Here is an 11,987-nt window from a genome sequence, read left to right on the forward strand (position 1 = left end):
CCCCCCCCCCCCGCCTTCTTAAACACTATTTACAACATAAATTCCAAACATCCGCCATCTGGTTCTAGGAAGGGCCAAAAGATATTTGGAAAAGGAAGTCATGATTATTCCATGTTCAAAGCCAAAGGAACTTAAAGGCTCTCCTCTCTCCCTCCTTCCTGTGAGGCCCCTTTGTTAAGATCTGAACCATTAGGATCCCTCAGTGAGTAGAAGGGGTCAGTCCTAGCGGGGCCCCCAACTGACTGCATCTGCTCTCCATGCCTCAGTCTCCTCATCTGAACAATGGGGGTGAAACCAGCACTCATGCTCTGAGGCTTCAAGTCCTGATGTAGAAAATCCACCTGATCCAGGTCACTGGGGCTGCTTTGGGCTGAGCAGTAGGCTGGAAGCGGGGCAAAGGAAGTCAAAGGCAGCTAGGGGAGCTCCAGCCTCAGTACTTGCTGCCCAGTGTCTCTCTCTCTGTGCAGACCTATGCAGACCATTCGCCTTCCTTCACACTGACACTTACACCAGGGGGACAGCGTGGGGTCCAACCATCCCCACTTATCTGACGCTCGGAGGACTCTGGATACCATGGAGTCCAGTCCTCTCCCCACCATCATGATGAGGCCCAGAGAGGGAAAGGCACTTGCCTGCAATTACACAGCACATCTACAGGAGACCTGGTACCTAACCTGCTGCTCTTCCCATCCAACACGTTCCAAGAGAAACCAACTTTTGTGTTATCTGAAAGGCATGGCCCAGTCCCAGTAAACTGGAGCCCTGGAACTCCCAGTTCTTTGCAAAGTGGGCAGGACAGAGGGCAGGACAGAGGGGAGAACTTCTCACTACAAGGTCAGAGTCATGGGGATGTTGTTCTCTACCCCCTGCCCTCCCAGAGCCCCAGCTACTCCCGGAGGGCTTGGGATTCTAGGCCAGGCAGGTCTGGGCCCCTTTCTTCCCTTTTTCCTGCATCATTCTTGTTTCCGCCTCAAACTGCGTTCCCAGGGCTTGCTCCAAAGTCCCCAGGCAGCGACCTTCCCTGGGGAGGAAATAGGGAGCGTGTGAGGCTGGTGAACTCAGCTGGGGTGTCGAGGGGATGGGAGGGCACTCTGGGACAGAAGCCCAGAGCAGCCCACACAGAGGCGACATGAAAAGGGCCCCACATGGTGGCTCCCCACCAAAGCTTCCCAGTCTTCTCTGGGTACCACTTTGGGCCTTTGCCTCATCCTTCTTGCTTCGTCTCCTCCGTGCCTGGGCCTCACTGTGGGGCCGGCCCCATGCTCATAGTGGAAATGGCAGCCACTTCTTGAGGGCTTACTACGTGCCAGCAGCTGTGCTTGCACTTGACATTCCACCTTCACAAACAACTGGGAGGTTGGAAGCCAGGGTTCAGAGAGGTGAAGCCACCAGCCCTAGATCACACAGCTAGAGAGTGTTAGGGCGAGAGTCCGGTGCAGGTCTGCCTAGCTCCAGGGCCTGTGTCCTTTCTCTTCTTTCCAAACAAGGTGGAAACCCTGGAGCCCAAGGAGAACAGCAGCTGTCCTACGTGCACATGCTTCAGGGAGCCGAGGAAGGGGTCCTCCTGAAAGAACCAGTGTGGGTTGGGTTCGTGCGCCGGCACAGAGCCCCAACATCAGCTCCCTCCCGCTGCCGTGCCATCTGGCTCACAGATGTGGCCCAGTCTCGGTACCTTGTGTTTCTTGGAAATAAGCGAGGCCAGGAAAGGGCACAGGGGCTTTTGCAATGACCGTAATGACGTGAGCTTTGTTTGGTGGTCATCTAGCCAGCTGCTGCCCAAGTTCAGGAGACAGCTGGATCGAGCAGGAGCAGCCCTGGGCTCAAGCTGGCCTCTGACACTCCCCAGTGGGTGACCCTGGGCTCCTAGGAGAGCCTCTTTGAAGCTCAGCAAGCGGAGGCAGGCGATTCTTCCACGGGGTGGTTGTGAGTGTTCCTTGAGTCGGGGGAGGGAGCCCTTTGCAGGCTGAAAACCTGGTGCAGCTGGAAACGGTCCCAGGTGGGCCCAGGGCTGTCCCTTCGCTCCTGGCCACGGTGTTAACCCCAGGTTTTGATCTACCCCTTAATGGCTCTTTCCCAATGTGTGAGGCTGGAGGTGGGATCTGAGGGGCCTCTGGGAAATTTCCTTCCACACCTGTTCTTTCACTGATGCGGCCTGAGTGTGCTCAGAGCTGGGAGCCTCCCCTCTCCCCCCACCCCCCCGCCCCGGCCCTCCATCTCATAGAGGTTGGAGCGGCTCAGACGACTCCTTTGGAAAGCCAGGCAGGCGAAGCAGGAATAGCAGCTGCCTAGGGCCTGAGAAGCCGGCTCTTTGAAGCCAGGAAAATCTCAGCAGGTTCAGCCCGAGGCTTCCAAAGACCCAGCAGCAACCCAGATCCATCCTCAGCCCCCGGAGCTGGCAGCCTGGGCAGAACCTGCAAAGGCCACAGGGCACCCTACATCTCCTGACAGGCGGTATCTTTATTCGTTCCAGGAGAGGGCACTGGCAGGAACCACCCCTACAATGATGGATGGAGGAGCAAGCACCCCAGAGGGGCCTCCTGAGGACCAGGCAACAGGGACCCTGGAAACGGAACTGTAAGTGCTCCCCATCCCACTCGCCAGCACCCACCTCGCTCCACACCTCACCACCCCCCCCACCCCCCCGCATGGCGGCTCCTGTGGTAACCCGGGTCCACGGGGTACCCTCCCCACCCCAACCCTCAGAATGACCGAGAAACCAGGCCTCAGATGGGCGGAGTGGGTGGAGGGCCCCTGCTGATGGATGGGGTGCAGGCAATTTGGGGCTGTTGGGTCTGGGATGAAGGTGAAACAAGTGAGACCAAAGGAGGAAACAACCAGAGTCCAGATACCCACCCCACCCCATGCCCTGCGCCCTCCAGAGACCACAGGACTCGGGAAATGCGGGCAACCACGCCAGTCTTCCCGGGAAAGGAGTAAACAGGTTGGACTCTAGAAACAGGTAGAGCTGGGGTAGGAAGCCTGGTGATGACAGAGCCAGCCTGAGGGGCTCTGACAGGGTCCGCGCGGTCAGGTGTGTGCCCCGGAGCGCAGTGCTTGGCACAGGTGGACATCAAGCTACCATAGCAGCTGTTTTTACCGCCCATCCTGTTCTTCCCATGTCTGCCAGTTCTTAGTACCCTGCACGTGGAGCAGGCAGGGTGACCCACTGGCTCCATAAGACAGATGGAGACACTGAGGCCCAGGGAGGTGAAGGAACTCACTTAGAATGGCACAGTCAGTCAGTTGCAGAGGGGGCTTCTGGCACCAGCTGGCGTAAGAATGGAAAAAGTGGAGGAAGACTTGGAGGTGAGCGGAGGAGGCCAGGAGCTGACATTCCGGGGACATGTGACAAGGCCCAGGCCTGGCTTACATAACGCAGCACACCTGTTCACTTCTGCACGCCCCACACGTGTGTGCAAACGTGCACCCCGGCACAGCGCACACACCCAGCCCCCTCTCACTAGCCAGCGAGCCTCGGAGACTGGGTCTAAACAAATTGGATTAGGAGGGCTCCAGGCGCCTCCTCCCGAGACTGTCCCGCTCAGACACTGAGCAGGCCTGCAGAGCTGCCAGCTGCGGTGTCTCGGCCACACTGACAGTCAGTCCCCAGCCCCCCTCGACCCGCCCCCGGGCCCCAGGAAGAGGGCCAGGGTCCGAACGGATGCCACGATGATGGATGGGCCAAGGGAGGTTCCAGGGCCAGCTCAAGAGCACACAGGATGTTAGTGCTTGTGCGAGGCTCATTTCTGAGCTGTTCCCAGCAACCCAGCCCCACCCCCACCTCCCGGCCTGCCCTCCCCTCCTGCAGCCTCTCCCACGGTCACTGCAGCTGGAGCCCAGCCCTGAGCGGAACCACCCTCATCTCGGTCCCACAGCTGACCTGAGCAAGACTGGACCCTGTCAATCCAGCTCAGGAGACAATGGCCTGAGGCTGAGACACAGGCAGGCACTTGAGAGGGAAGAAGGAACTTGTGAACCTACTGAGGTTCATTTAGTCAGTGATTCCACAACTCCCCTTTCCTGAGCCCTGAGTCTGCACCAGGCCCTGTGTGGGGTACTGGGGACACCAAGATGGATGTCTTAGAGCCTCTGCCCCCATTGTTTAACGAAACAGTGTCCTCTGGGCTGGTCATTGGGCATTGGGGCCTCCCTGGTCTTCGAGGGACCAGCTGCAGCAGAATCCCCTTTCCATATGGCACATGTGAGTGGTTGGATATTATCACCAAGAGGAGCCTTAGCAATCCTCCCATTCAGAGCACAGACCCTGAAGTCAGATGCCCCAAGTTCAAATCCAGCTTTGCTCCCTTTTTGCTGGATAGCTGTGGTCCATTAGCCTCTCCAAGCCTGTTTCCCTTCTGTGAAATAGGGAAACAAAAGCTCCCACCCGATGGGGCTGACTGTGAGGATTAATTAGGATTTTCTATGCCCTCAATTGACACAGGGAGAAACAGGCCAGGAGAGGAAGGGGCTTGGCCAGGGTCACGCGGTGAGTTCGAGGTTAAGTCAGAACCAGGTGGATTCCCTCCTCTCCACCCTTTGTCCCTCCATAAATCCTCCCACCTGGTCCATCTCACACAGCCCAGAGGCCACAGGGGGCCAAGTTGCACAGGTGACTATGGGAACATGTCCTGAGTCCCACCTCCACCCGCAGTCCTGCCCCGGCCTCTGCAGCCCCAGAGTCCCAGGTGACCAGCGGGCCCCCAGCCCTCAGTGGTGGTGGAGGGTGGGGGAGCGCAGAGGCAGGCTCCCAGCCCAGAACGGCCTGGCCATATAAGGGAAGGAGCCAGGGAGGCCTCCTGGCTCAGGCCTGGCGAGAAAACCCAGACAGCCACTGTTTATTTTCTCCTTCCCAGCCTCCCAGGAGCTTCCCGACAGAAGACAGAGGTTACCCCAGGCTCCGCGACATTTCCTGAAGACAGTGGGGAGCAGGAAGGAGAAACGGCTCATCCTTGGAGCAACCCCCCAGACTGCCAAGGGCCAGCACCAGGTAAGATTCTGAGGTCACCTATTCAAATGCCTCCTTTGACAGAAGGGGAAACAGCTGCAGAGAGGAGACCTGCCTGTGAGAAGTGACTGAGCCAGTTGGTGATAGAACCGGAATTCCCAAGTGGCCCCCTGTCCCCTGACTAGGGACCCAGAGCCTCTTGCGGGGAAAGTGACATAGGAGGGCTACCGGCCTCCTTCTCGATCAGGCCAGTGCTGTCTGCCAGCCGGGAAGACACACAAGAGTCAAGGGAAGAGTTCCAGGGGCCAGAGAGCCAGGCCCTCCCAGCCCAGCCTCACCTCCTCTTCCTCCAGGAAACCCTCCCAGCTTCCCCCAGGGCCAGGAACCTCTCTGTCCTCTGAGCCCTTGGCAGTCCTTTCTGGGGCTCATGTGCCACTGGGGTCTGTCCCCTATTTGCCTTGCATTTTCCTTCCATTTCCACCCGCAGGCACTCCTCCAGGGCAAGGATGACATCAAGTTCAGTCCCGTCTCCCCCTTGGAAGATGGACTCGGTTTGCCGGATGGACAGGTGACATGGTTAGACTGTCTCTAACCCAAAGGGTCGGTCAGGGGGTGAGACATTGAGCAAAGAGGTTGAAATGGGGGCCCTGGGCCAGCTGCTCCGAGTGAGGAATCCCAGCTCGGCACCTCGCTCCCTGCCCTCAGAAAAGTCCCATCCCACGGAGCCTTGGGGATGCACGGGGATCGGCCCAATTAAAACATTCAGTAAATGGCTGTTCTTAGCACAGTCCGCACCCTTACGATTTTTCTAGATATAAAGAAACAACTAGGCAGCTTATCGCCACGGAGGAAATGGCGGCAACACCCCTCCCCTGGTCAGAGGCTGTGCCTCAAACCCCTGTCCCTGCGTCAGCGGTACTCCCCCAGGAGCGTGGGACTGCCCCATCTACTTCCTGTTTCTACACCCAGGAGAGCTGCTATTTTTCGGCAACAATCTGAGCCCAGTGGGACAGTGGGATGTGCTGGAAATAGCCCTCGGCACCCCCACCCCCTTCAAGCTGGGCTATGGCCTAGAACCCGTCTCCTCCACTTCTGGGTCCTCCACGCGGAGGTGATACCATCACCTCGCCGGCCCCATCAGCCGTTCTGAAGATTAAATGTGGCCCAGATTGCAGTCACTCAGGTGCCCTTTTTAAAAATTTTTACAATCATAATATTTTCAAATTTAAGATGTCGTTGTTAATATCTAAATCTAGTCACGAAAAATGGAAAACTGTAACACTGACCAGAATTGGGAGGTGAGGGTCAGAACACAGACAGTGAAAATGAAACGGTGTTATCACACTCCACCCGGTGCCCTGGCTTGCGAGGCCCTGGGCCTGAGGCTGATAAGCAGGCGCTAGGAAAGAGGCAGACAGGCGAGCGCCCAGCCGCCGCTTCCCCTCCTGGTAGACAGGACTGAGAGCGGATGGACAGACGTGATCACTCTGTCTTCCACAGCTACTGAGTGCCGAGGCCACAGACTCTCCCCAAACGGTTCACTCCCTGTGCTGCACCCAGAAGTCAAAGCTGGTTTTGGTGAAAGGGCTTTGGGGAAACCTGGGCACCCACTGGGTGCAGGGGCTGGTTCATCTGCTTGGTTCCAGGCAGCAGGTGATCCCTTTTTTGGAACAACCCTCCCTGACTCCTCACTGAAGCCTCCACATGAGTCAGGCGAGCGGGGCTGGCGGGAGCAGCGGAGAGAGGAGTGGATGGGCTGTGGGCTGCCCAGGCCCCCCAAGGCTGGTCCTGGTGTTGGAATCCCTCCCCAGACCAACGTGGTTTGCCAAGAGTTCCTACAAGGATTCCATCTGAGAGGCAGGCAGTTCTCTGGCTGTACAGGAAGGGGCTGCCTGCTCAGGGGGGCATCGGGACCGACCTACCCCACATGTCAGAGCAGGGAGAAGACTCTTTGGATAGGGGCCTGATTTCAGATTTCTGCTAGGAGCATCGGAGACGCGTTTTAGTATCAACTGTGTTTTTCCTGCTCAGTTCCAGCCCTGAGAAAGGGTTGCCCACCCCCCTTTGCCCTTTAGATATCCCTGAACAGATATGTTATCTGGCATCAAGGCCACCACAGTGGGCATCCAAAAAAGAAGGAGGATACTCCCAGGGTGCCCTGAGATCTTGGGGGACAGGAGGAGTGCAGGGGGGCTCTGCCTGCTCCCTCAGATGTTCCCACCCAAGCCAGGTCTAAAGAGGAAAATGAATTACCGACACACCATTCAATCATCCACTGGGTGACATTCATTCCCTGGGCCCGTCATCATGTACAAAGGCCCCAAGAGAACCCAGGACACCCCGGCATTAACAAGAGGTGGGTGTTGTCCTCAGGGAACTGGAAATCCAGTGCAGTTCCACCGAGATGCAAACGGCCCTGACAGCAGAGAGAATGAGATTGAGGAACAGGATGCAGCCATTCAGCCGATGCTGTGGGGTCTCCACTGCCCGAGCCTGCTCTCCGTGGTGAGTACAGTAGGCAGGGCCCCTTCCCTCACGGAGGGCTGCAGCCCATGCGTGCAGGTGGTCTTAAACGAGACTGTGGCAAAGGATTAGGAAAAGGGCACAGGATGTTTGAGGACATGCCCCGGGTATCCTGATGTCTGAGAAAGGCAGGGAGCGCGTCCCTGAAGAAGTGGCCGTTTGAGTAGACACCAAGCCCATGAAGAGCAGATGGGCAGGGGAGTGGCATGGCAGCTGGGAGCCTGAGGTGGCAGGTGCAGGGCTCCCTGGAGGAGAGGCCCAAGAGGAAGATGGGGCGGGCGCCATAGCCTTTGGTGAAGGTTTCAGGGTCTAGCCGGAGAGCAGTGGGAGCCCTTTCAGGATTTAAGGAGGGGAGAGATAGGACCATGTTTGCATTTTGAGAAATCACTGTGGGTCGATGGCAGGGAAGGGTGGGTGGGAAGTCTGGGTGTTGGGGGTAGAAGCAGGGAGAGCAGGCAGGGGCCATGGCAGGTGTTGGGTGGTGCAAAATGTCAGATTCCAGGACTGTGCTGTTTGGCTGGGACACACTGAGCACAAAGGAGGGGCATGGGGTCAACATATTGGGAGACTCCATTTATTGAAATGTCTAGAATAGGCAGCTCTAGAGAGACAGAAGGTGGTCTGCCCAGGGCTGGGGCGGATGCGGGTGGGAGGGGCTGTGTGGTAAGAGGTTTCTTTTTGGAGGGATGAAATATCCTCAAATTGATTGTGGCGATGGTTGTGCAACTTTGTGGATGTATTAACCCATTTCATTGTACACTTTAAAGGGGAGAGAGGACCTCATTGCCATAAAGCTCTTTAAAAAGATAAATAAATAAAAGGAAAGTTGAGATTTGGTCCCAGAGGGTTCAAATGCCAGGCCAAGGAGAGGTGGGGTACAGTCGCCTGAGGGGCGGAGCTGGTGGAGCAGAGGCCCCCTCCCGGCCTCCCTGCCCGCAGCCTCCCTGTGCAGGCCGGCCTGTCTCCCAGCCTGAGGTGCAGTGCTGCATCTCTGGTCAGTTGGGAGTCTGAGATGAAGCACTGTAGCTCAGGAAGGGAGAAGTTGTTCTGCGGACACCTGCCAGAAGCGGTAAGTGCTGGTGTTGGGGGCACCAGGAAGGGCAGGACACTTCCGGTCTCCAGACTGTCAGCAGCTTGTGCTGAGGAAGTTTCTGGACCCAAGTCTCACCCATGCCACCATCTGCTTCATGATTCTGGGCAAGTCCTGGCTGCTCTAAGCCCCATAGTCTGTCCATTGTAAGATGAGTGGTTGGAGCTTTTAGTGTGGCCACTACCCTGCACCCTGACTCTGCTTTTTCTGAGCCGTGGTGGACCCCGCTAATCTGTCAAGGCGTCCATTCTTGAAGCGCTCAGATGCAGCTTCAGAATCCTTCTCAACACCAAGTCCCATCAGGGATTCAGAGCTGAAACCCATCCATCGTTTGTGGGTTGGACAAAATCTTTCAGTCCTAAAGATGAAGTCTTGAGCTTTGAGCCAGGCTCTTCTCTCTTGGAGCTGCTAACCTTGCCCCAGGCTATTGACTAAAACCAATCCAAACATCTCACAAATGCCTGCCGGCTCCTAGAGGCTTCAGACAAGCAAGGAACAGCAGAGGAAAATCACTGGGCTAAGCACAATTTTATTTACCCTTCCAATAAGCTTGGGAGGTGGATACTGTTATTGACCCATTTTACAGATGAGAAAACTAAGGCTTTAGTTAACTAATTTGCCCAAGGTCACACCTTGATTGTGTTGAGCCAGGATTGTAGCCTAATCTGTCTGGTTTCAGATCTGTATTGTTACCCAGTGCAGGTGACATTGAAACCTGGGGATCGGGGACCTGAAGGTGAACATAATAAACCCTGCTCTGGTCTTGTCCTTACATCTTGGGTCACTTTTAGCAAAGACAGACCCAGACACTTTCCATCAATCCTAGCAATTCCCTTCTTCCTAGCCTCCACCCTCTAAATTATATTTATCTCCCCTAATCCGATAGGTCCTCTACTATCCCATTTTACAGTTGAGGAAAGCCGAGGTTAAGTGACTTGCTGGAGGTCACCATGGAGGAAGTTGCCAGAGACCAGGGACCGGATCTGCCCGGTTGGTTTAGTTTAGAGTAAAACCCTCCCTCTGGCTGGAGTCTCAGGAATGCACACAACTCATGGCTGTCCTGGGAAGGGGGGCCAGCTTGCTGGATGGATGCTGGTCAAGAACGTGGCCTTTGACCTCCGGGAAAGTACTTTCCAGGCCACTTGAAGTTCCAGTCACTACGCCACCCGGAGCCACATCCTGCAATACATGGCGCGCCCACGCTGGCTTCTGCAGACTGACTGGATGCAGAAGAAACTCCCGGTGGTCCCGTAGGGGCGTGGCAGGGCCTTGGTGCTGAAGGCCGCACTCTCACCTTGTCCTCACGGTCCAGTTTTCCCAGGAATCCCTTAGATGCTAAGATGGGGATTCCTGGAAATACTGTTCTTGAGGTCATGGCTTAACAGCTGGATTCGCCTCCTTCCCATCCCAGAGTTGCCCCCGGGGGCCTCGGCTGCAGCACGGCATGCGGGTCAAGTGGAGGCCTGCACTGGAGGTAAGAGGGCTTGCGACTGTGTTCTTGACCTTTAAGTTGCTTTTCTTTCCATTTGGTCCATTTCGCAACATCCCTTTGAGGCTGGATGTGGGAACTTCACCACTGTGGCACTCTTGGGAAATTCCTGCAGGCACTCAGCTGAGCAGTGGTGGAGCCGGGACACCATAAGGCACCAGTTTCTTCCTGTCTCCACCCACCCTCGCCCCACTTCCCAGCATGCCGATGGTAGGGACACAGTATCGTATCCACTTATTGATAAACTAATAAATGCACATCAATTTATTTGTAAAGTTTATTAAATCAGTTAGGTAAACTAAAAAGCACGAGTCTTAGATCACTTTGGAATCAGCCATAGAAAAAGGATAATTTTTTCAAGGTAGAGAAGACAAAGCTCAGAGCACCCTCTTGTGGTGATGCCTGCCTCTACCCACTCCCGGAATACTGGGCTTCTGCACGCGCACACAACCACTCACACAGGCAGGCACGTGCTGAGACTCCGCCCCACTCGCCAGTGACCTGAGACTCCTCCCCACTAACCAATGACCACTGTGGCCCCATCCATCATCTCATTACCAAGGATGCTTCCATCAACAGTGCACTTTTACTTCCATACCCTGGCTTCTCCTTCCAAGCTCCCTGAAGTTATGTAACTAGTGAGGCTCAGAAAGGTGCAGTGACCAGCCCAAGGTTGCCCAGATAACAAAAGGCAGAGCCAGGAATTGATTCCAAGTGCAGTAGCCTATGGCAATTCCTTAGCCAAAAGCAAAAACTACAAGACACAAAAAAAAGACTTTGTGAGTAGACATATGGTATGCTAATGACTGAATGCCAAAGACTGGAAATGGTCCAGGCACAAACATAGAACTTTTCGCAAACCCTTCCTGGTGCTTTTCATGGGGTTGGTAGAGACAGTAGGTTCTACGGCCCCAGAATCCTCAAGTTTGGGGTCTGATCCCCGTATTCCCAGGTATCAGGTGGCTTCCACATGTGTCACAGGCTGTCATTCTAACAGGCCTCACTGAAGGCATTTCCCTCAAACACAGAGATTAGAGCTGGCCTGACCATGAAGAAATATGACTTAGTCCGCTTGGTCCTAATAACAATAATAACAGTTCCACTCAGTGACTACATACAATTTTCCAGACACTGTGCTAAACACGTCACGGGTGTTATTGCATTCAATCCTCACAACAACCCAGGGAGGTAGGTCCTATCACTTCTCCGTTTCACAGATGAGGAATAAGCCAAGACTCAGAGAGACTAAGAGGCTTGCCTAAAAATCACACAGCTTGTAAGTCATGAAACTGGAACCAAACCAAGTCTGTGTTTATGCTGTTAACCTGCCCTTGTCCCCTTCCTCCCACTGGCCTGGCCCGGTGGGCGGGGCTGTCCCCCCCCCCCCATGACTTCCTCTGGGGAAAGGGGGGAAACAAGACTTCAGTGAGACCCAAGTGGTCTCTCCTGTGCTTTGTGACTGTAATAAAGTGCTGGATCTTGACTTGTGTCCTGTTTCTTCCTGGGAACGTGGTAGAGGGAGGGAACTGGGGGTGGGGGGGGGGAGCAGGGAATGAACCTGTCTGTCCACTTTAGTTTGCTAGGACTGTCATAACTGGTGGCACAGACTGGCAGCTTAAGCCATAGAAATTTACTTCCTCTGAGTTCTGGAGGCTGGAAGAATAGGATCCAGGGTCTCAGGGTTGGTTTCTCCTGAGGCCACTCTCTTTGGCTTGTAGATGGCTGTCTTCTCCCTGTGTCTTCACTCTGCGTGTCTGTGTCCTAATCTCTTCCCATAAGTACGCGAGTCACATTGGACTAGGCCCCACGCTAGTGACCTCATTCAACCTTCATTATCTCTTCAAAGACCCTGTCTCCAAATACAGTCACATGCTGAGGTGCTGGGCGTTAGGACTTCAACATGAATAATTTGTGGGGGGGTCCCAACTTAGCGCATAACA

At 55.3% G+C, this 11,987-nt stretch overlaps 1 protein-coding gene across 3 annotated transcripts in view; it reads left to right on the forward strand.

Annotated features, from left to right (window-relative positions):
• LOC106726815 overlaps positions 1 to 11,544 on the forward strand; it is a 19,812-nt gene extending 8,268 nt beyond the window's left edge. For 2 of the 3 annotated variants that reach the window (XR_001362921.1, XR_001362920.1), the window contains 3 exons: positions 2,471 to 2,574; positions 4,854 to 4,987; positions 5,433 to 6,128. Coding sequence is in view for 1 of the 3 variants with exons in the window: in XM_014543078.1 (XP_014398564.1) it covers positions 2,508 to 2,574; positions 4,854 to 4,987; positions 5,433 to 5,513; positions 7,319 to 7,540 (504 nt within the window). In the remaining 2 variants the exon portion in view is untranslated. Of the gene's footprint in view, positions 1 to 1,885; positions 1,924 to 2,470; positions 2,575 to 4,853; positions 4,988 to 5,432; positions 6,129 to 7,318 lie in introns of those variants that run through there. The other variant, XM_014543078.1, reaches the window with a different exon arrangement.
• The last annotated feature ends 443 nt before the right edge of the window (positions 11,545 to 11,987 follow it).

Source organism: Myotis brandtii, unplaced genomic scaffold (assembly GCF_000412655.1).
Source record: "Myotis brandtii unplaced genomic scaffold, ASM41265v1 scaffold32, whole genome shotgun sequence".
Classification (NCBI taxonomy): Eukaryota; Metazoa; Chordata; class Mammalia; order Chiroptera; family Vespertilionidae; genus Myotis; species Myotis brandtii.